The sequence below is a fragment of the Pelobates fuscus genome, chromosome 11 (assembly GCF_036172605.1).
Source record: "Pelobates fuscus isolate aPelFus1 chromosome 11, aPelFus1.pri, whole genome shotgun sequence".
NCBI lineage: Eukaryota > Metazoa > Chordata > Amphibia > Anura > Pelobatidae > Pelobates > Pelobates fuscus.
The window spans coordinates 18,833,619-18,854,591 of NC_086327.1; the positions used below are offsets into that span (position 1 = coordinate 18,833,619).

At 41.7% G+C, this 20,973-nt stretch overlaps 1 protein-coding gene across 2 annotated transcripts; it reads left to right on the top strand.

The window, feature by feature from the left end:
* The first annotated feature begins 76 nt into the window (after window positions 1–76).
* Window positions 77–20,095, top strand: SMG9 (SMG9 nonsense mediated mRNA decay factor). 2 transcript variants are annotated; one of them, XM_063436130.1, is made up of 14 exons: window positions 77–155; window positions 1,921–2,080; window positions 4,398–4,472; window positions 6,522–6,747; window positions 7,933–8,030; window positions 8,867–8,979; window positions 10,571–10,682; window positions 11,453–11,548; window positions 11,952–12,037; window positions 14,934–15,040; window positions 16,571–16,678; window positions 16,933–17,058; window positions 17,874–18,018; window positions 19,318–20,095. In XM_063436130.1, the coding sequence occupies exons 2-14, from the start codon at window positions 1,925–1,927 to the stop codon at window positions 19,394–19,396; spliced, it is 1,527 nt and encodes a 508-aa protein (XP_063292200.1). In that variant the 5' UTR covers window positions 77–155; window positions 1,921–1,924; the 3' UTR covers window positions 19,397–20,095. The 2 variants fall into 2 exon arrangements, with proteins under 2 accessions (XP_063292200.1, XP_063292201.1); XM_063436131.1 differs by having other exon boundaries at window positions 6,528–6,747.
* The last annotated feature ends 878 nt before the right edge of the window (window positions 20,096–20,973 follow it).

The following is a 20,973-nucleotide window of genomic DNA, read 5'->3' on the forward strand; positions in this document are numbered from 1 at the left end:
TTACCCAGTTATCTTATGTTGCCATGGTATCTGCCATGAGCAGGAACTATTGGCTCCTCGGAACCTTTCTTCATCTGTTTGTTTCCTGGTAGACGTGTTTTACTGACGGACCCAATCTGTGGATACAGAGAATAGGAACTCTATAGATCAGATTGGTAAGTTGGTGCCGGGCTCTGGTGATATGCAGGTGGGGCACACCGTGTCCCTTTATCAGCCTAAAGCTAGATCTGGACCCCAGTGTGACAGGCATGGGCTCAATACCAGCTTAAAGCCATAGCTGATAGGATTGGAATAATGGGGGTAAATAACAGTGTGCCAGGCATGGGGTAAATAACAGAGTGCCAGGCATGGGGTAAATAACAGAGTGCCAGGCATGGGGTAAATAACAGTGTGCCAGGCATGGGGTAAATAACAGAGTGCCAGGCATGGGGTAAATAACAGTGTGCCAGGCATGGGGTGAATAACAGAGTGCCAGGCATGGGGTAAATAACAGTGTGCCAGGCATGGGGTAAATAACAGAGTGCCAGGCATGGGGTAAATAACAGTGTGCCAGGCATGGGGTGAATAACAGAGTGCCAGGCATGGGGTAAATAAGTGTGCCAGGCATGGGGTAAATAACAGAGTGCCAGGCATGGGGCGAATAACAGTGTGCCAGGCATGGGGCGAATAACAGTGTGCCAGGCATGGGGTAAATAACAGAGTGCCAGGCATGGGGTAAATAACAGAGTTCCAGGCATGGGGTAAATAACAGGGTGCCAGGCATGGGGTAAATAACAGGGTGCCAGGCATGGGGTAAATAACAGAGTGCCAGACATGGGGTAAATAACAGAGTGCCAGGCATGGGGTGAATAACAGTGTGCCAGGCATGGGGTGAATAACAGTGTGCCAGGCATGGGGTAAATAACAGGGTGCCAGGCATGGGGTAAATAACAGTGTGCCAGGCATGGGGCGAATAACAGTGTGCCAGGCATGGGGTAACTAACAGAGTGCCAGGCATGGGGTAACTAACAGAGTGCCAGGCATGGGGTAACTAACAGAGTGCCAGGCATGGGGTAAATAACAGTGTGCCAGGCATGGGGTGAATAACAGTGTGCCAGGCATGGGGTGAATAACAGTGTGCCAGGCATGGGGTAAATAACAGTGTGCCAGGCATGGGGTGAATAACAGTGTGGCAGGCATGGGGTAAATAACAGTGTGCCAGGCATGGGGTAAATAACAGTGTGCCAGGCATGGAGTAAATAACAGTGTGCCAGGCATGGGCTAAATGTCAATACTGTGCCAGGCAAGGGGTAAATAAGTGTGCCAGGCATGGGGGAAATTTAAATACTGTGCCAGGCATGGGGAAAATGTCAGGCATGGGGTAAATAATAGTTTGCCACACATGGGGTAAATGTCAATACTGTGCCAGGTATTGTGTATTTCAACACTGTGCCAGGCATGGGTTCAATAACAGTGTTCCTGGCATGGGTTAAATGTGAATACTGTGCCAGGCATGTCAATTGTAAATGTGCAATTCATGGTGTAAATGTCAGTTCAGTGCCAGGCATTTGATACATGCTAGCAATGTGCAAGGCAGGGTTTTCATATCGACACCTTGCCAAGCAGGGATATGTGTCACAGCTGTGCCAGGAATGGGGTACATTTTAACATAGTGTCAAAAAAAGGAAAACATATTAGCAGTGTGGAAGACAGGGATGCCTTCGAGTACTGTGCCATACACACTGGGCCAGGCGGGTATGACAGATATTGGGAGCATGTCAGTTCTGTGCCAGGCAGGGATGCCAAATATTGGGTGCATATCAGCACTGTGCTGGGAAGGGGGTGCCTGCCCTCCCCTGCTCTACAGTTTTTTTGCCCATGATGAGTGTGTTATGGTCAAAGTAGTCATGTATTTTTCTTAAAATTAATTTCTTTACATAGAATCATGTCTGACTCCGGTCACAGCCAGCCCAATATGTATGTCCCTGGACGCAACAGGAGACGACGCTGGATGGATCAGGGACCCCCAGGTAACCTCAATCTCTCTGAGCCTGGACGTGAGAGAGAACCCATACTACGGGACCGTGATCAGGACCGATGGGTGAGTCCCAATGCATGCCTTCACTTCGTGGCCCCTATTTGTATCTATTTTCTTACATTTTAAACTTTGTTTCCATAAATCAATGTGTCTTTTTGTCAGATGTCTGTTTTTGCAGTTTCATAAATATGTTCATCCAAGTTAAATCTATTCATCTATATTGTATTGCAAAAAGAAGGTTTCGTATTGTATTATAAGAAAATCTTATTTGCACTAGGTAATGGGCACTTGCCAAATAGCTAAAACAGTCAAACTGTCAAATTTCCCCTTAAATTAAAAACAGGTAAAAGTTTACATTTTTCATTTTACTCCCCCCCCCCCCCCCCAGAAATATTTGATCTGTTCTGTAAAATAGTGGCATTTTCACCCCCCCCCCCCAACAACCAATTTTTTTTATTTATTTTTTGCCAGAAGTCACTTTAGTAGAACATTATCTCAAATAATGATTTGAAGTAGCTTGTCTTAAATATATGCAGTGAAAATGGGGAAAATGCCTATGGCAGGAAAACCTTTCCCGTTTCCCGTTTGATTAATTACTATTTCTAGTACCCAGTAGTGTGGAATTCGAATATATATTTGTAAAATATAGAGACAAGTAAACATAAAGTAAAAAGAACACCCCATAACAATTAGTTTTTTATTCAGTGGTTTTGGAGTCACTGGCCACCATCTTACATTAACCCCTTAAGGACCAAACTTCTGGAATAAAATGGAATTATGACGTGTCAGACATGTCATGTGTCCTTAAGGGGTTAAAGGAACACCATAGGTTAGGGGTAGACAATTGTTGGCACTCCAGATGGTGTGGACTACATGTCACATAATTCTCCTACAGCCGTAATGCTGGCAAAGCATGAGGGAAGATGTAGTCCTTAACAACTGGATTGCTGAATGCCTACTCCTGCTATAGGCACTATAGCAATTTTAGCTCATTGAATTGTTTAAAGCACCTGGAGTCTCCTGGTACTGGCCTTCCATTCAATTTTAAGCCATTTTGGAGCAGTTTAACATTCAATGGCCGCCCAAAATCCAGTCCCCACTGGAGATTGCACACTTCCCTAGCCATACCAATTAATACCAGCAATGGGAGGCTGTGGGTGTCACTCTAAGGCAATCATGCCAATTTCCATTCAGATTATTGCTTCCTCATTAGCCTCAGGAGCACACAGTGAATGGGCTGCTGGGGACCCCTATTTAGCATTAGACCATTAAAGTTGGTGTAACATTGAACAGAAGGACAATGCCAGGGGCTTCAGACTCTATAACCACTTCAATGATATGAAGCATTTACAGTGCCTACAGTGTCCCTTGAAGTTGCTTCCCAGGCACTCATAGTATTTACTCTACTAAGGTAAGATGGCAGACTGAGACTCCAGCCAACAAAACAGCTTCATTAAGAAGTTGTTTTAGGGGGTGATGTGTTCCTTTAAGAAAAACAGTAAAAAAAAACCAAAAAACAGTAAATTATAGTTTCCTTTTAATGTCACTGGCCATAATGAAGAAGTTGAATTGTAGGGAGATGTTAACTCAGATGTTGGATATTTGGCTTGCTTTTCTTACTCCGCAGATTATCAGATTCCCTTTAATGGACATGAGGAATCCTCTGAAATAATTCGATTTAATGTTGATGATTTAGAATGCCAGTCCACATTACTAGACTGTCACAATAGGTTGATTTTCATATACCCTTCTGTTTTTGTTATTAAAGGAACACTATAGTCACCTAAATTACTTTTGCTAAATAAAGCCGTTTTAGTGTATAGGTCATTCCCCTGCAATTTCACTGCTCAATTCACTGTCATTTAGGAGTTAAAGGGATTTAACTCCTAAATGGCAGAGGATTGAGCAGTGAGGCTGCAGGGGCATGTTCTATACACCAAAACTGCTTCATTAAGCTAAAGTTGTTCAGGTGACTATAGTGTCCCCATAAATCAATGTATGTATAAAAAACAGCAGCAACATTCTGAAAGTGGAATTACTAGTTGGGACATAATCTCATAATCTCATAAACATAATCTCTTTTAGCAGTATTCACCGTGATTATTGCCAGGAATTCAAAGTGAATTTCAAATTTTGGAATGATAAAATTAGAAAAAAATCTCAGTCAGTTCTGCTTTTATTCTGGTCTTACATTTAAATTAATTTCTAATTGCTGGCAATTCTCACATTAGCGAATTACCCTGATAGTGTTCACTTTGATGAATATTGACCAACATAAACACCAAATGACGTTCTTTGTTAAAGCATGTAAAGCAAGAGGTCTGTGTTGCAACCCTATGTTATTCTGAAATCTTTTTTTAATATGTCTCTACTCAATCAGGATGGAAATGAAGATGGCTGTGGGTACACAATACAGAAAACTCCCATCATCCTGTCTAAGCCAGCAAATGAGCGTGTAAGTGTGTTAGATATTAAGTGAAACTATGAAATAAAAAAATACATATTTTAATGCATTGTATAGTTAATGCATTAAAATACATACAGATGAAAGATACTTTCATTCCAAGTGTCCTTAAGATGCAGTGTTTAGAGTGGATATTGATACTTTAGAGAGAGTTCAGAGAAGGGCTACTAAACTGGTTCATGGATTGCAGGATAAAACCAGGAAAGGTTAAAGGATCTTAACATGTATAGCTTGGAGGAAAGACGAGACAGGGGGGATATGATAGAAACATTTAAATACATAAAGGGAAGGAGGAGACCATATTTAAAAGAAGAAAAACTACCACAACAAGAGGACAGAGTCTTAAATTAAAGGGACAAAGGTTTAAAATTAATATCAGGAAATATTATTTGACAGAGAGGGTAGTGGACACATGGAATAACCTTCCAGCTGAAGTGGTAGAGGTTAACACAGTAAAGGAGTTTAAACATGCGTGGAATAGGCATAAGGCTATCCTAAACTTAAAGTACCACTATAGGCACCCAGACCACTTCAGCTCAATGAAGTGGTCTGGGTGCCAGGTCCCTCTAGGGTTAACCCTGCCTGCTGTAAACATAGCAGTTTCAGAGAAACTGCTATGTTAACTTATGGGTTAATCCAGCCTCTAGTGGCTGTCTCATTGACAGCCGCTAGAAGCGCTTCCGCACTTCTCACTTTGATTTTCACAGTGAGAAGACGCCAGTGTCCATAGGAAAGTATAGAGAATGCTTTCCTATGGACTGACTGAATGCGCGTGCGGCTTTAATTTTTGTAGATCACTATACAGTTGTAATCAAAATTATTCAACCCCCATTGAAAATGTGTTTTTATGTTAGACTTTCAGCTGTTTGCAATGAACAAATCAAACAAAAGCATTTCAAGTAGCTCAACACAGCATGACATTTTCTCCTTGGATTTCCTGGTACTTCAATGAATCCATCCTTCCACATGCTGCAGGTTTCCAGTGCCAGAGGATACTAAGCAGCACCAGAGTATCAACGAGCCCCCAGGATGCCTAACTGTAGGCAGTGTATTTTTCTGCGTATGCTTCATTCTTCTTCTGCCAGACATACCGCTGATCCATTGGGCCAGAAAGTTCCAATTTTGTGTCATGGCTCCACAGAACAGAATCCCAAAACTTCTGTGGCTTATTTTTATGATTTTAAGCATATTGGAGACAACTTTTCTTGTGCTTTTGGGTCTGTAGTGGTGTACATCTTGAAGTACTGGCATGGAAACCTTGTTGTGCTCAATGAAACTTCAGTGCCTGTTGCCATTAAGTCTTCCTGCAGGTCTTTTGCTGTCACTGAAGGGTTTTTCACAACCTACCTTTTCAGAAATTTGGTTGCAGCCATTGATAGCTTCCTTTTTCTGCTCCGTCCAGCTAGTGTAACCACTGTTCCTTCAACTTTGAACTTGCAAACTATGCTTCCAACGATCTCTCTAGGAACATTCAGTGCCTTTTGAGATCTTTTTGTATCTTTTTCCTTGTTTGTGAAGGGTAATGATCTCTTCTCTTAACTTTGTGGACCATTCTTTTGACTTAGCCATATTTCTAGCATGCAGTCAAACATGACATTCAACAAATCCCTAGCAGGTTCAGGTATTTCAAGTGGTCCCTTGATTAGTTGAATCAGGTGGGCTTGTGATAACACCTGTTTTGCATATTTGTGCTATCAAGGAGGATTCTTTTAAGGGGGTTGAATAATTTTGAGACTGGAGAAATCATTATAAGTTGCATTTTCAGCTGAATTTGGTGTAACAACTTGAAGCATTCGTTGTGTATAGCTACTTAATTTTTTTTGTTTTGTTTGATTTGTTCATTGCAAACAGCTGAAAGTCTGTACATTTTGACAATAAAGCTGATTTTCAATGGGGAGTTGAATACTTTTGATTTCAACAGTATATGTGAGATTGCAGATATTTTTTCTACTTGGATAATGAAACCACTCATGGAATTTATTGCTGACAAGTGCCATATCATGTCAGTATATCCTAACTGTATCAATGTTTCCCATTTAGGCAAAGTCTGCTCCTGCTCCAGCTCCTGCCACTATAGAAAAGCCTATTGTCCTAATGAAGGCTCGGGAGGATTCTAAACCGGCCTCCACTGCAGAGGGCACAGCCCTGCCACCCACTGCTGCCATGGCAAAGGTGGAAAAAGAAGGGCAGCGCCCAACCCAGCCAGTTTATCAAATCCAAAATAGAGGCATGGGCTCTGCAGCAAGTAGTGCTGGCAACGTGGACCGTACGTATTGAGAAACCATTTTGTAAAGGATCATGTGAGATTCCTTTGTTGGTTCATTGTGTAACTTAATAATTTGCGTATTTGATTTTATTATGTATTTTCTTAGGTACTCATGCATCGCTTAAAATGCACAACCACTGAGGGTAGTGATCAACAAATCTGACTTCTCAGTTTAGACTTCTAAATACAGGGCTCTTTTGGGTTGAAGTGCTATATAAAGAATTGTCACCATGGAAACTATAGCATCTCTCTCACTGTTTGCCTTTAAGTTTCACTTGCTTTGCCTTGATAAACTTTGTCTTATTTCTTTGTCCCAGAGTGATGAACGTATAATTTGTATTTCTTTTATCTCTATTTATACCAATGCAGATAGTGACCGAGGCACACTGTAAACACTGTAAAATATTAGTAATATCTTAATAATGGTTTATTTGGTGCAGCATACAGGTATGCCATAAATGTTTAATCAGAATTATATCTATACGTAGTGCAAATAGGAAAAAGAAATAGAAAGAAAAAAGACAATATATGGGCGAGGAGTGAGGCCTGGTTCAGAGGGAAAACTGGTCCAGGAGTTACATACTCTCCAAGGTGCGGGGATAGGAGAGGCGTCATTGGGAGCCTTATGATTGAATCAGAAGATGCTGTATAGATGTATCCAAGATGTAGAGAATGTGCTTGCTAGTTTATTGTAGAATTTATAATAGGCTTTTGTAAGTAGAAGAATGGTGATACATTTATTGTAAAACTCACCCTATTTATTGCCCACACTTTCAAATCAATCACATTTCTTTCTCCAGCTTAAAGTATATACAACAGTTTGTAATGTCTCTGAAGTATTGCTGCAGCCTGCATATAAAATACACTATCACCCTGATCACCTTGCTAATTGCAGCTCTGTTTTCAGAGGAGCTGATTATTTAGCCATATGCCCTGATTAAAAACCCAATAGGGTTCATAAATTGTCTGTATTGTACATTTGGTAAAATAAAGACCCATTTAAACCTACTGTTCATCAATCATGCAATTCCTATTAGAGTATGTGGGCCAGGACCATTGCCAAGCTCTGCAGCACAAAGTAATATTGTAGCCGTTTGCATCTCAGTAAATCATTTAGTAAATTCATATCAGTGAGAAAGCTGCCCAGCCATAGGTTTCATCCTGTCCTTTCTTCTTGTTTTACAGCTGTGGTGGGCCAGGCAAAGTTGATGCCACCCCAGAAGATGAAGCACTGCATCAAACTGGTAGATGAATACATGAATTGGTGTGACAGTGCCATTGAGGTAATGTCATCTGCTTTGCTATGTTGATCAAAATCCATAAGTCACGGTGGAACTTTATTCATCACATCTCCATAGCTTTGGTGACATCTGATGTTATGCAGTTATCTACTGTTTCTCAGTATTTGGAAACAAATGCTTATTAATATCACATTGTTACAGAATCAATTCCTATAAGTCGTTGAGGGGAAACTGTCACATATAGGATTTTGTATAACCCATTTGCTAAGTACATCTCAGCCATGGGTTGTTCTATTTCTTTTCTTCAAATTACATTATACACAAGGCTATCCAGACGCAGCCTTGTTTACGATACAAATTACTGTCACCTTGTGATGCCTTGTATGTTCATGCATGTTTGGTACTGCGGGATGAATGCTGTAGCATCCATGCATCTGTACAGCACCATTGAAGAAGATGTGGGTGGCACATGCAGATGTAAGTGCATTTTATTCTTGCCCACGCTCCTGTCCTCAACCTGGTAAATGCCCCAATAGCATTTATTTGGGTGAGGGAAAGAGGGATTGTCAATGTGAGAAAAGGGACCATTGAACCGTGTTCATTTTTGATGATGATCCCTTCCATTGGTCATAATGCTGGGCATTTAGAATTATTATTATTATTTTTTTATTGAAATGTTTAATTCCAACAGCTTATTTTTATATTTGTTCTCTTCCATCCGAAACATAGTTTTAGCTGCCCCCTTTCTGTATGTTTCTCAAACTGCCTTGAGTGTAATGATCTCCTATTAACACAACTCATGATGTAACTGCGTATTAATGGCCTTTATCAGCGTTCTTCCCACTGTGAACTGATGTGTTGTTCTGCTGGTGTTTCAGTATCTGTTGGATCAGACGGATGTTCTTGTGGTTGGTGTCCTTGGATTACAAGGCACAGGGAAATCTACCATCATGTCTTTGCTATCTGCCAACTCTCCAGAAGATGACCAGAGGTATGGGAGATGGCAGGATCACTTCTGTTATGACCAAATGTCACCCATTTTCTTTTTTCTATTTTGAGTTAACTGTGATGAACCGCCTGGCACCCTGACTGGGTACCTCCGTCAATCGCTGCTACCTAGTAATCCTTGAGTACCATAAGCAGAGTACCATAAGCACCCGTAAACCCCACAAACCGCCGCAGCTTGGCTGGGAGCTCGCTGTCCTCCAACATCAGGATCCAGCTTCCAGTGGGTAGACCTCTCCTAGTCCAGAGAGCAAAGCAGGCTGCTCTTACAAGAGCAATTGTAAGCCAAGGGAGTATAGTGATTATAACAATCCCCAGAGTGAATATAGTTCTCCAATCCCCCAAACATGAACCTTGACTTTATGAAGGGTAAATCAAATCTGTTTAATGGCAGCCACAACTGGCCTTATATGCAGGTTCCCATGCAAGGGTCACTCCCCACTGGACGTGAGAGTAGGCTACAGTAAAACATACACATGATTACATTGGCTCTCAGGTCCAGGACACTCCCATACAAAACAGGTAAATCCCTCCCCTGTGCCTGGGAGTCAGCAGTGTGTTAAACTTAATTATCTCCAGGCATAGAAAACATGCATTTTTACAAAACCCCCACAATACCTTTATTAAATTCTTTATTTTTTCGTGCAAGAGTTATTATTACAAGCTTTCATGCTTTGCCACAGCAGCAGTAGCATGTATCGAGCTAAAACACGGTAAACAATTGTGGCATAAGATATAGTTGCACATTTTTTTTTTTTAAGCTAGTCAAGAAAAAATAAACGAACAATAGTCAGTGGAGTAACATGTGATGCGAGAGCAAGCTGTACTGGCTGACTATATGTGCTTTTTAACTGGGTAAAGATGGTGCATGAGAGGCAGACTAAACAAGTAGGTGAGCCGCACAGCTGACTGGTCGAGTGAGTTGTGTGTGTGATGGTGATTGTTTGTTGAGTGGCTTATTAAATTGGTCAGCCTTATTGTGAGGTCCCTTGTTCCACAGCACTTTCCCTGTATATTTTCAGTGTCTTCCTAAGTGTTATAAAACCAAACACAGGCGATCATGGAAGTCCAGCAGTTTTCGGAAATTTCAGTGTCTGAAAATAGTTCCATGAACTCAACTACCAAACACAGCTGCCTGTTTTCATGTGAACAAGATGGCTGCCCCCTCCTGGTCGCCCTTAGGAAATGTGTCCACTTAGAGAAACACTTAGAACATTGCGGGGTAAATTTCTACAAAGTAGCAATTAGGCTTAACAAGCTCAAGGGTGGTCTTCGGTTCGTGCGGCTGTTCAGTTCGCGAACCATTTAGTCCAAATACACGAATGGCGACTTTTCAGTGTATTTTACAGGGCCCATAGTCTGTGGGCAGGATACTGGCAAGCAGGCTCCTCCAGGAGGAAAGGGGAGTTTGTCACATAAACATTTTAGAAAATGTACTATTTTATTGTGTTCCATGGTGTTTAGAGTGTGCTCTTTTGTTGCTGTAAGAATAGACTTGTATAATTCTTTGCAAATATTAAATATCTAATTTCGTGGAGTGCACTTCAACAATCTATTTCAATACGTTTGTGTTTTAGGTCATTTGTTTTTCGGATGCAGAGCCAGGAAGTGCGAGAGAGAGCTGGAAACCAGACTAGTGGCATCGACTTTTTCATCAGCCAGGAGCGAATTATATTTCTGGACACACAGGTAGCGAAGGAAGATTGCTGTGTAAAAGTCTTAATTAAAATTGCATAATAGACAGAGCATCATGGGAAACATAGTCCATAACCTGGCTACTAGAGGTCAGTCTGTGGATGTGACTTTCTTTGAATCATAAAGCAGAATATACAGCTACGGGAAAAGAAAGTACACCCTCTCTGAATTCTATGGTTTTACATATCAGAACAAAATAACAATCATCTGTTTCTGAGCAGGTCTTAAAATCAGGTAAATACAACCTCGGTTGAACAACAACACATGACATATTACACTGTGTCCTGATTTATTTAACAAAATAAAGCCAAAATGGAGAAGCCCTGTGTGAAAAACTAAGTACACCGTATGATTCAATAGCCTGTAGCAGCAATCACTTGACGTAATCGATTTCTGTATGACTTTATCAGTCTCTCGCGTTGCTGTGGAGGAATGTTGGCCCACTCTTCTTTACAACGTTGCTTTAGTTCATTGAGGTTCGCTGGCATTTGTTTATGTACAGCTCTCTTAAAGTCCCATCACAGCATTTCACTCAGGTCTGGACTTTGTGTTGTTGATCATCTGAGGTTGTACCTAATTTTAACCCCTTAAGGACACATGACTTTTATTCCAGAAGTTTGGTCCTTAAGGGGTTAAGGCTTTCTAAGGAACAGATGATTGTTATTATTTCCTGATATGTAAAGCCATACAATTCAATAACGGTGTGCTTTATTTTTCCAATGGGGCTGATTTGTCATATCCTATTATGTACTTCTCTTTTCCAGCCTATTCTCAGTCCTGCAATATTGGATCATTTGATAAATAATGACCGGAAGCTCCCTCCAGAGTACAACCTACCTCATACATACGTGGAGATGCAGGTAAGAACTCAACAAGAGAACAGACACATTTATGACTAGTGATCGCATACAAGTGATTATGAAGCTGCAGATATCCCCCATGGTGCACACATCATAAATATCACATATACTGGAAATCTACACACATTTCTTGGTGCGTTTTTTCCCGCAGACTTGCATGGATGTAATAATTGACATGACTTTTCTTTGCATTAAGTTCTTTTGAACACATTTGCACACGTATGACCTTTCTCTTGGGCTGAAAATATATTTCCTAGCATGCATCAGACGTTCATGTTCAATTGGTTGATCACGTTATAGGTTTTCAGTCAGGGAAGCTTTTAACATGTGGCATGGTGTGCGTGTATGTATGTATATCATTTGTTAAAATTTGATCTATATTAATCCTCTTGTTTGCATTCAGTCGCTGCAGATTGCTGCGTTCCTATTTACGGTTTGCCATGTTGTCATCTTTGTCCAGGACTGGTTTACCGACTTCAACTTATACCGGTGAGGATGAGCTCTTTGTGAAGAATTTAAGCATTATATCTGAAAATGGCTCTAATGAAAATAGTTTGTGATAGAGTCAGCTTAATCTTCCACATGACACACAGGGTGGTGTGAATTTCTCTGCATTCCAGAATATATTTATTCAATGCTATCAATGTGTTTAAAGTCTTGCACAGTCTGGCAACATCACAATGCTGGCACAGTCTGTGTTATATAGGGCACTGCAATGCTGGCACAGTCTGTGATATATAGGGCACTGCAATGCTGGCACAGTCTGTTATATAGGGCACTGCAATGTTGGCACAGTCTGTGTTATATAGGGCACTGCAATGCTGGCACAGTCTGTTATATAGGACACTGCAATGTTGGCACAGTCTGTGTTATATAGGGCACTGCAATGCTGGCACAGTCTGTGTTATATAGGGCACTGCAATGCTGGCACAGTCGGTTATATAGGACATTGCAATGCTGGCACAGTCTGTGTTATATAGGGCACTGCAATGCTGGCACAGTCTGTTATATAGGACATTGCAATGCTGGCACAGTCTGTGTTATATAGGGCACTGCAATGTTGGCACAGTCTGTGTTATATAGGGCACTGCAATGCTGGCAGAGTCTGTGTTATATAGGGCACTGCAATGCTGGCACAGTCTGTTATATAGGACATTGCAATGCTGGCACAGTCTGTGTTATATAGGGCACTGCAATGCTGGCACATTCTGTGTTATATAGTGCACTACAAGGCTGGCGCAGTCTGTTATATAGGGCACTGCAATGCTGGCACAGTCTGTGTTATATAGGGCACTGCAATGCTGGCACAGTCTGTGTTATATAGGGCACTGCAATGCTGGCACATTCTGTGTTATATAGGGCACTGCAATGCTGGCACAGTCTGTGTTATATAGTGCACTACAAGGCTGGCGCAGTCTGTTATATAGGGCACTGCAATGCTGGCACAGTCTATGTTATATAGGGCACTGCAATGCTGGCACAGTCTGTGTTATATAGTGCACTGCAAGGCTGGCACAGTCTGTTATATAGGGCACTGCAAGGCTGGCACAGTCTGTTATATAGGGCACTGCAATGCTGGCACAGACTGTGTTATATAGGGCACTGCAATGCTGGCACATTCTGTGTTATATAGGGCACTGCAATGCTGGCACAGTCTGTATTATATAGGGCACTGCAAGGCTGGCACAGTCTGTTATATAGGGCACTGCAATGCTGGCACAGACTGTTCTATAAGGCACTGCAAGGCTGGCACAGTCTGTTATATAGGGCACTGCAATGCTGGCACAGTCTGTATTATATAGGGCACTGCAAGGCTGGCACAGTCTGTTATATAGGGCACTGCAAGGCTGGCACAGTCTGTTATATAGGGCACTGCAAGGCTGGCACAGTCTGTTATATAGGGCACTGCAATGCTGGCACAGACTGTGTTATATAGGGCACTGCAATGCTGGCGCAGTCTGTATTATATAGGGCACTGCAAGGCTGGCACAATCTGTTATATAGGGCACTGCAAGGCTGGCACAGTCTGTTATATAGGGCACTGCAATGCTGGCACAGACTGTGTTCTATAAGGCACTGCAAGGCTGGCACAGTCTGTTATATAGGGCACTGCAATGCTGGCACAGACTGTGTTATATAGGGCACTGCAATGCTGACACATTCTGTTTTATATAGGGTACTGCAATGCTGGCACAGACTCTGTTATATAGGGCACCACAAGGCTATTACAATCCATATTGTATGGGATACTACTTGACTATCACGATCTTTATGATACTGAAAGACACAGTCCATTGTATAGGTGCTGCAAAATGGCACAATCTCTATTATATGGGTATTGGGGTATTGCATACGGTATGGCAAGGTTTGAACAGTGTGTTTGTGTGAATTACTGTAAGGCCTGCGCCTTTTGTATTGTAAGGGGTATTCTAATTCTGGTGCTGTCTGTATTGTATGGGGTATTCTAATTCTGGTGCTGTCTGTATTGTATGGGGTATTCTAACGATGGTACTGTCTGTATTGTATGGGGTAGTCTAATTCTGGTGCTGTCTGTATTGTATGGGGTACTCTAATGCTGGTGCCGTCTGTACTTTATGGGGTATTCTAATTCTGGTGCTGTCTGTATTATATGGGGTACTCTAATTCTGGTGCTGTCTGTATTGTATGGGGTATTCTAATTCTGGTGCTGTCTGTATTGTATGGGGTATTCTAACGATGGTACTGTCTGTATTGTATGGGGTATTCTAATTCTGGTGCTGTCTGTATTGTATGGGGTACTCTAATGCTGGTGCCGTCTGTACTTTATGGGGTATTCTAATTCTGGTGCTGTCTGTATTGTATGGGGTATTCTAACGATGGTATTGTCTGTATTGTATGGGGTATTCTAATTCTGGTGCTGTCTGTATTGTATGGGGTACTCTAATGCTGATGCTGTCTGTATTGTATGGGGTATTCTAACGATGGTACTGTCTGTACTTTATGGGGTATTCTAATTCTTGTGCTGCCTGTATTGTATGGGGTACTCTGATGCTGTCTATATTGTATGGGGTACTCTAATGCTGATGCTGTCTGTATTGTATGGGGTACTCTAATGCTGATGCTGTCTGTATTGTATGGGGTACTCTAATGCTGATGCTGTCTATATTGTATGGGGTACTCTAATGCTGGTGCTGTCTGTATTGTATGGGGTACTCTAATGCTGATGCTGTCTATATTGTATGGGGTACTCTAATGCTGGTGCTGTCTGTATTGTATGGGGTACTCTAATGCTGGTGCTGTCTGTATTGTATGGAGTATTTTAAGGCTGATACAATCTGTATTAAGTGGGTTTATGCTTTACAGACTGTGTGTTCTGCAGTTTACTGACACCAATCTTTATCTCCAGTTTTCTCCAGACAGCTGAAATGCTTAAACCATCTACTCCATCTCCCAGCCATGAATCCAGCAGCTCTTCTGGGTCTGATGAAGCCATGGAGTACTATCCTCATATGGGTAAGGGAGAGAAAAAAAAAAACATATTTCCCACGTGCCTTGATATTCCAGGAGATTTTTTTTTTTGGATGACCTAGAAATTTACGACTATTAATGCAGTACAAACCCACTTCTCTGGCTGGCTGTGACTGATAGTGTTTGTTTTCCACCAAAAGCTAGATTACTGTATGCTGCCCCACCCATGTGATAAGATTCGTTATCGGACAAACATGGTTCCCTGTGGGAGTCTGCCAAGCTTACTGAACACAGGATTAAGCAAACCTTAAAGGGAAACTATTATGAAATCATTTTTTAGTTTTCTGTTTTTTAAATACATGAAAATATTATGCAAATTATTGGTAAAAAATAAAATAAAATATTTAATGTTTGATGGGTGTGTTGCTCAGTTTTGGATGTAAATATAAAAGACATAATACTGTCATTGTGTAATGCTTTTTATGTGATACATAATGAAAAAGAAAACCAGTGAATTCTAAATACCCTCATTCATGTATGAAAACTTCCATACACAAAGTGGTCTGAGCTCCAAGTGTTATACCAACATGAAAACTTATCTAAGTGGACTTGGCTGTTTACGTATCGGAGTTCTGCTTGGTTCGTTTGCAGATGCCATGGATATTGAGTGGATACAAACATTTTAAAGTGTCTCCTAAAGGGGTAGAATTCAGTCAATAAAGCAAGATATAGGATATGCCTCCCAGTTCCAAAAATTGGGCAGAAAATCAGAAGCCACTACCATGGAGACATAAGAGACTTGGAAACACTGTATCCCTCGACTAGTTTCCAAAGTATTCTAATAAAACCACAAGGAAACCCCCTTCTCCCTGTCTTACAGTACAGTTCTATGGAATACAGGTCCCAGATATTACTTTCTTTTTGTGTGTTTATTCACTCAGTAGCAGAAGAACAGAGAGGGCATTCTTTCTGCATTATCAGGGATTGTGAGGGACAGGGTCATACGCTGACCTCATGGGCTGCCCCACTGCATTGCTTCCTTAGTGCAGAAAAATATAACCCCTTTAACATGAAGCTAATTTAAAGGACCACACTGAGAAACATAATAACTTCCTTGCAATGATGTTGTTATGGTGCAAGGAGATCCTGGTCTTACCTTAAAAAGCTAAACTGTTAACAAACTGTATAATGCCAAACTTTGGAAGAATGCGCCTGAAGCACCTTTCCTTCAATCAGGAACCCTTGGACTGGGTACCGCTAACAGGCTGATAGCGTCCACTGACTTACCATCACTTAGTTGTTACAAACGGGTTAAGGAATTAGTATTTTTTTTCGCTTTTCACACCTAGATCCATTTTATTTTTGGAGAAGTGCAATACTATTGTCATGTAGATGAATTAGTGACTTTATTGTAATGCAGAGTATTGATAAGAAGCTTGTAGTTCCTTTGGATATTGGGGGATCAATCAATAGTTAATATATATTGTTCATTTTGGCCGGCAATTTTTCAATCTGCATTCCAGCTCTGTGTCACTGTGATGTCAATATGATGTATCTCTCCATTTCTGTATTCAGTTTTCCTGCAAAATAAAGCAAAGCGAGAAGATTTCTGTCCCCTTAACTTGAAGCAAATGCACACTGTGATCGACAAACTTATGATGCATTCACGTCTTCGATATAAAGGTACGTTTATTTTAATCTCTCAACTATGGAGTCTTAATAAAAAAATAATAAAAAATGCAGTAATGAAACTATGAGCTTTTTAGCTATATCCCTTGTCCTAAGAAAATCTGTCTGTAGGTTCGCAGTTTAGGATTTAAATCCCTAGTGTCCCTTTTTAAAGACACATTGTTTAATTGTAGCTATTGATATTTCCTGTAATGATTTTTTTAAACACATGGCTGCATAATGATATACTGCTCCAATCTGACTCCTAGGTACTCTCTCCATGCTTGACTGTAACATCTTCCCTGGCCTGCCGTATGACTTCCTAGAATCGGAGGTGAATTTATTCCTCATCCCAACCATGGACACGGATACTGATGAGACCATGTCCAGGGCAGGTACTGCATTTATGATCACAGAGCCTTTGAAATATAGATTTCCATCTGATACCTCTGCTCTGCAAAAATTCTGCATAGAGCATGGAAATCCAGGGAAATCCAGCGATGGCCCTGGAACTGTTCAACTACAATTCACTTTTTCCTTGGTGAACTCTGAAGGCCGAGGATTATGAGATTTGATGAATCCCAGCAGATATAGGGCTGAAACAGGACAGCTCTAATATAGAGCCTGCGTTAATCAGTGCAAAGAGGTCAGGTTCCCTCCTGGTGAGCAATTCCTGCCAAACAGTCCAGTATCATATTGGCAGGTGGTGCATACTGTCTGAGATGGTTACATGTTACAAAAAATAAATTGTGATATATATTTAATCACTAAACATAGATTCACGTTTCTTCTTCTCCTGGTCCTAGTGAGTGAGGTGCAGCTGACTTTGAGAACAAGGGATCTATTGATTAACTCTTATCATCTTGACATCCTACACTTTTTTATAAATAAGGCCTCAATGTAATATTTTGGGATCAAAATCTATAAGAAAATCATTACAAATGATTTTTCTACAAAAAATCCCATAGACTTTGATGGTGACGTCTGTAAATAAGTACATTGTAAACGTTTTTCTAATTGGGATTATTTGAAAAGATGATCCAGAAATGTTAAATCGAGGCCCAAGTAAGCAATATGGGAAATGCCTTTCACAAACATATGGCTTGCTAGATTTAGCGTGGTTTTTCTGCTCTGTTTTCTAATAGAGTCAAAATACATATAGAGAATCTGTTTGTGGTTTTAAAATGCAAACCGTGTTCATTATTTTCAGGCTCAGGAGGGACTCCACTCTTCTCCCTGCTTCCTGGTTACAAAGGACATCCCAGCTTCCATGCCATGATCAGCCGACTGCGGAGCCAAATCACATCAATGTCACGACCCCAGCTCTCTCATACTATCCTGACGGAAAAAAACTGGTGGGAATCCATCTTGTTCTGTGTGACATGTGATAGAAAATAAAGAACTGGTGTTGTGTGATGACATTAAAATATGGTATTGCTACCAGCCTGCTCCACTCATATGACTTATCACATTAAAATATAGTCTGTGATGAGTCATATGAGTGGAGCAGGCCGGTAGAAATAAATCTGAATTGGAAAGTGGTCCAAGGCCAAATTTAAGGACACTATCTGAACTAAATGCATAGCTGGCTTAGAGATTTTTTTTTTCCATTTCAGATATTTTGACCGTAAATTTGAAATTCACATCGAATTCTCACTTTAGTAAATAAACCCTCCACTTTCAATTTTAATTGGAGTGATGTACCTGTGCTTATAGTGGGAATATAAATTACTTAGGCCAAATAAGTGCACAGTAATACGAATTCTTTAATAAGCATTTTTTTCCTTCTGGCTTTTCCTTTTCGGTTGCCTCACTGTCACGGCCCCTCACTGTCACGGCCCCTCATTGTCACTGTTGCCTCACTGTCACTGTTGCCTCACTGTCACTGTCCCTCACTGTCACCGTCCCTCACTGTCACCGTCCCTCACTGTCACCGTCCCTCACTGTCACCGTCCCTCACTGTCACCGTCCCTCACTGTCACCGTCCCTCACTGTCACCGTCCCTCACTGTCACCGTCCCTCACTGTCACCGTCCCTCACTGTCACCGTCCCTCACTGTCACCGTCCCTCACTGTCACCGTCCCTCACTGTCACCGTCCCTCACTGTCACCGTCCCTCACTGTCACCGTCCCTCACTGTCACCGTCCCTCACTGTCACCGTCCCTCACTGTCACCGTCCCTCACTGTCACCGTCCCTCACTGTCACTGTCCCTCATTGTCACTGCCCCTCACTGTCACTGCCCCTCACTGTCACTGTCCCTCACTGTCATGGCCCCTCACTGTCATGGCCCCTCACTGTCATGGCCCCTCACTGTCATGGCCCCTCACTGTCACTGTTGCCTCATTGTCACCGTGCCTTACTGTCACCGTGCCTTACTGTCACCGTCCCTCACTGTCACTGTCCCTCAGTGTCATTGTCCCTCACTGTCACTTACTGTCATGGCCTCTCACTGTCACTGCCCCTCACTGTCACTGCCCCTCACTGTCACGGCCCCTCACTGTCACGGCACCTAACTGTCACGGCCCCTCACTGTCACTGTTGCCTCACTGTCACCGTCCCTCACTGTCACTGTCCCTCACTGTCACCGTCCCTCATGGTCAGGTCTATGCCTCAGGCTGTTGCATTTGTTTCTCACAATACTGATCTTTTCCAGGTTCCACTATGCAGCTCGGATCTGGGATGGAGTTAAAAAGTCATCCGCACTGTCAGAATACAGCAGATTATTGGGCTAAAGCCAGCCAGACAACGACACCTACCAACATCCAGTGCTGATGGGTACATCCCGGCCCTTTGAAGACTTAAGGAAACAGGTCACATTCAAGAGGATCCAGGGATCCAGATACTGAAACATTCTTCTTCTCTCAAGATCCCAGACAAATAATTTTTGGGTCGCAGTGTTCAACTCTGAGGATGAGTTTGATTTTTCCGTGACTGAGTATATTGGGGGCTCTGCAAACCTCTAACTGTAACAATTATGTCACAACCCCCTCTACGAATCCTGTAAAGCAGAGCTGTCAGAAGCTCAGTAGGCTTGCGACAGTAAAGTAATTGGCTACCAATGAGGAACCTTGAACTGGTCCACACTCTTTGTCCCTGGTGAAAACAGAGGAAATCGAAGTTTCCAAGCCAGTAAATGAATTACCCTTTTAATGATTCACTGTCAGAGGTTTGAGTCCTATGTCTGATGTCAACTGATTATGTCGATAAAGAGATGACTGCTAATTATGAAAAAGTATATGAAAGGAATATAGTGATTTATATATTTGTGAATGGATGAGATTTGGGGGAATCCTTTTACATTTTCGGCCACAATTAATTAATTAAGGAGTGTCTCATCCCCCACTGTTTTGTTTGCGGACTGTTTGTGTAAGTGCTGATAAAAAGAGTAAAAATTGAATTTATGTTCACCAATAAATTTTACTCTATGGTGATTGTCCACATAGAAGTCCTTTTATATGTGAATAAGCCAGAATATGAATTTAAAGGGACACTGTAGACACCCAGACCATTTCAGCTCATTGAAGTGGTCTGGGTGCAAACTCCCATCACTCTTAACCTTGAGCATGTAATTATTGCAGTTTTTATAAATGACAAAAAATTACCTACTAGGGTTAACTCCTCCTCTAGTGGCTGTCTACCAGACAGCTACTAGAGGGACTTCCAGGTGGATAGGCGACTTTTGGTGGCCTCAACAATACTGGACGTCCTTACGCTATGCATGAGGACTTCCAGCGTCACCGGAATCCCCATAGGAAAGCATTGAATAATGCTTTCCTATGGGGAAATCCTAATGTGAGCGTGCATGCGCATGCGTATTAGGTCTCCCCTTTCTGCTGTGCATGCGCGTTAGGTCTCCCCCTTCTGCACCACAGGGGGCCTTGACAGAGGGGGAAGCTATAATGCCAGGAACATTTTCCTGGCACTATAGTTTCCCTTTAAGCGAATCCGAAGAACAGACAAGAACTTCATTACTTACCCTAAACAAAGTGCTCGCTTAGATTTCAAATAGGTTTTAGCTCACTGGTGCCATTACAGCGGGAAACTTTACCACTTTCTTACCAGACTGGTCGCACTACGTATAGGAAACCTGTATAGCTTTTCAGTTCTTCCGTTGATGTTGAGACTAGTCCCATGTTCTCTTACATTGTGTTCTGGTGTTTTCCATGTTTCAGCCACCAGATGGCAGTATAGGAGCACATTTAAATATTTCAACTTTAAGTAACACTCCTAACATTAAATGCATCTTTAAATTCAGCCCCCCCACTTTTTTAAATTAAAAATCTGAAAAAAAAATTAATCATTTATATTC

Coding starts and splice junctions, on each gene's coding strand:
- SMG9 (XM_063436130.1), top strand. CDS start 1,925: ATGTCTGACTCCGGTCACAGCCAGCCCAATATGTATGTCCCTGGACGC. Junction 15,041..16,570: donor GGAGTACTATCCTCATATGG/GTAAGGGAGAGA, acceptor TTCTGTATTCAG/TTTTCCTGCAAAATAAAGCA. Junction 16,679..16,932: donor TTCACGTCTTCGATATAAAG/GTACGTTTATTT, acceptor TCTGACTCCTAG/GTACTCTCTCCATGCTTGAC.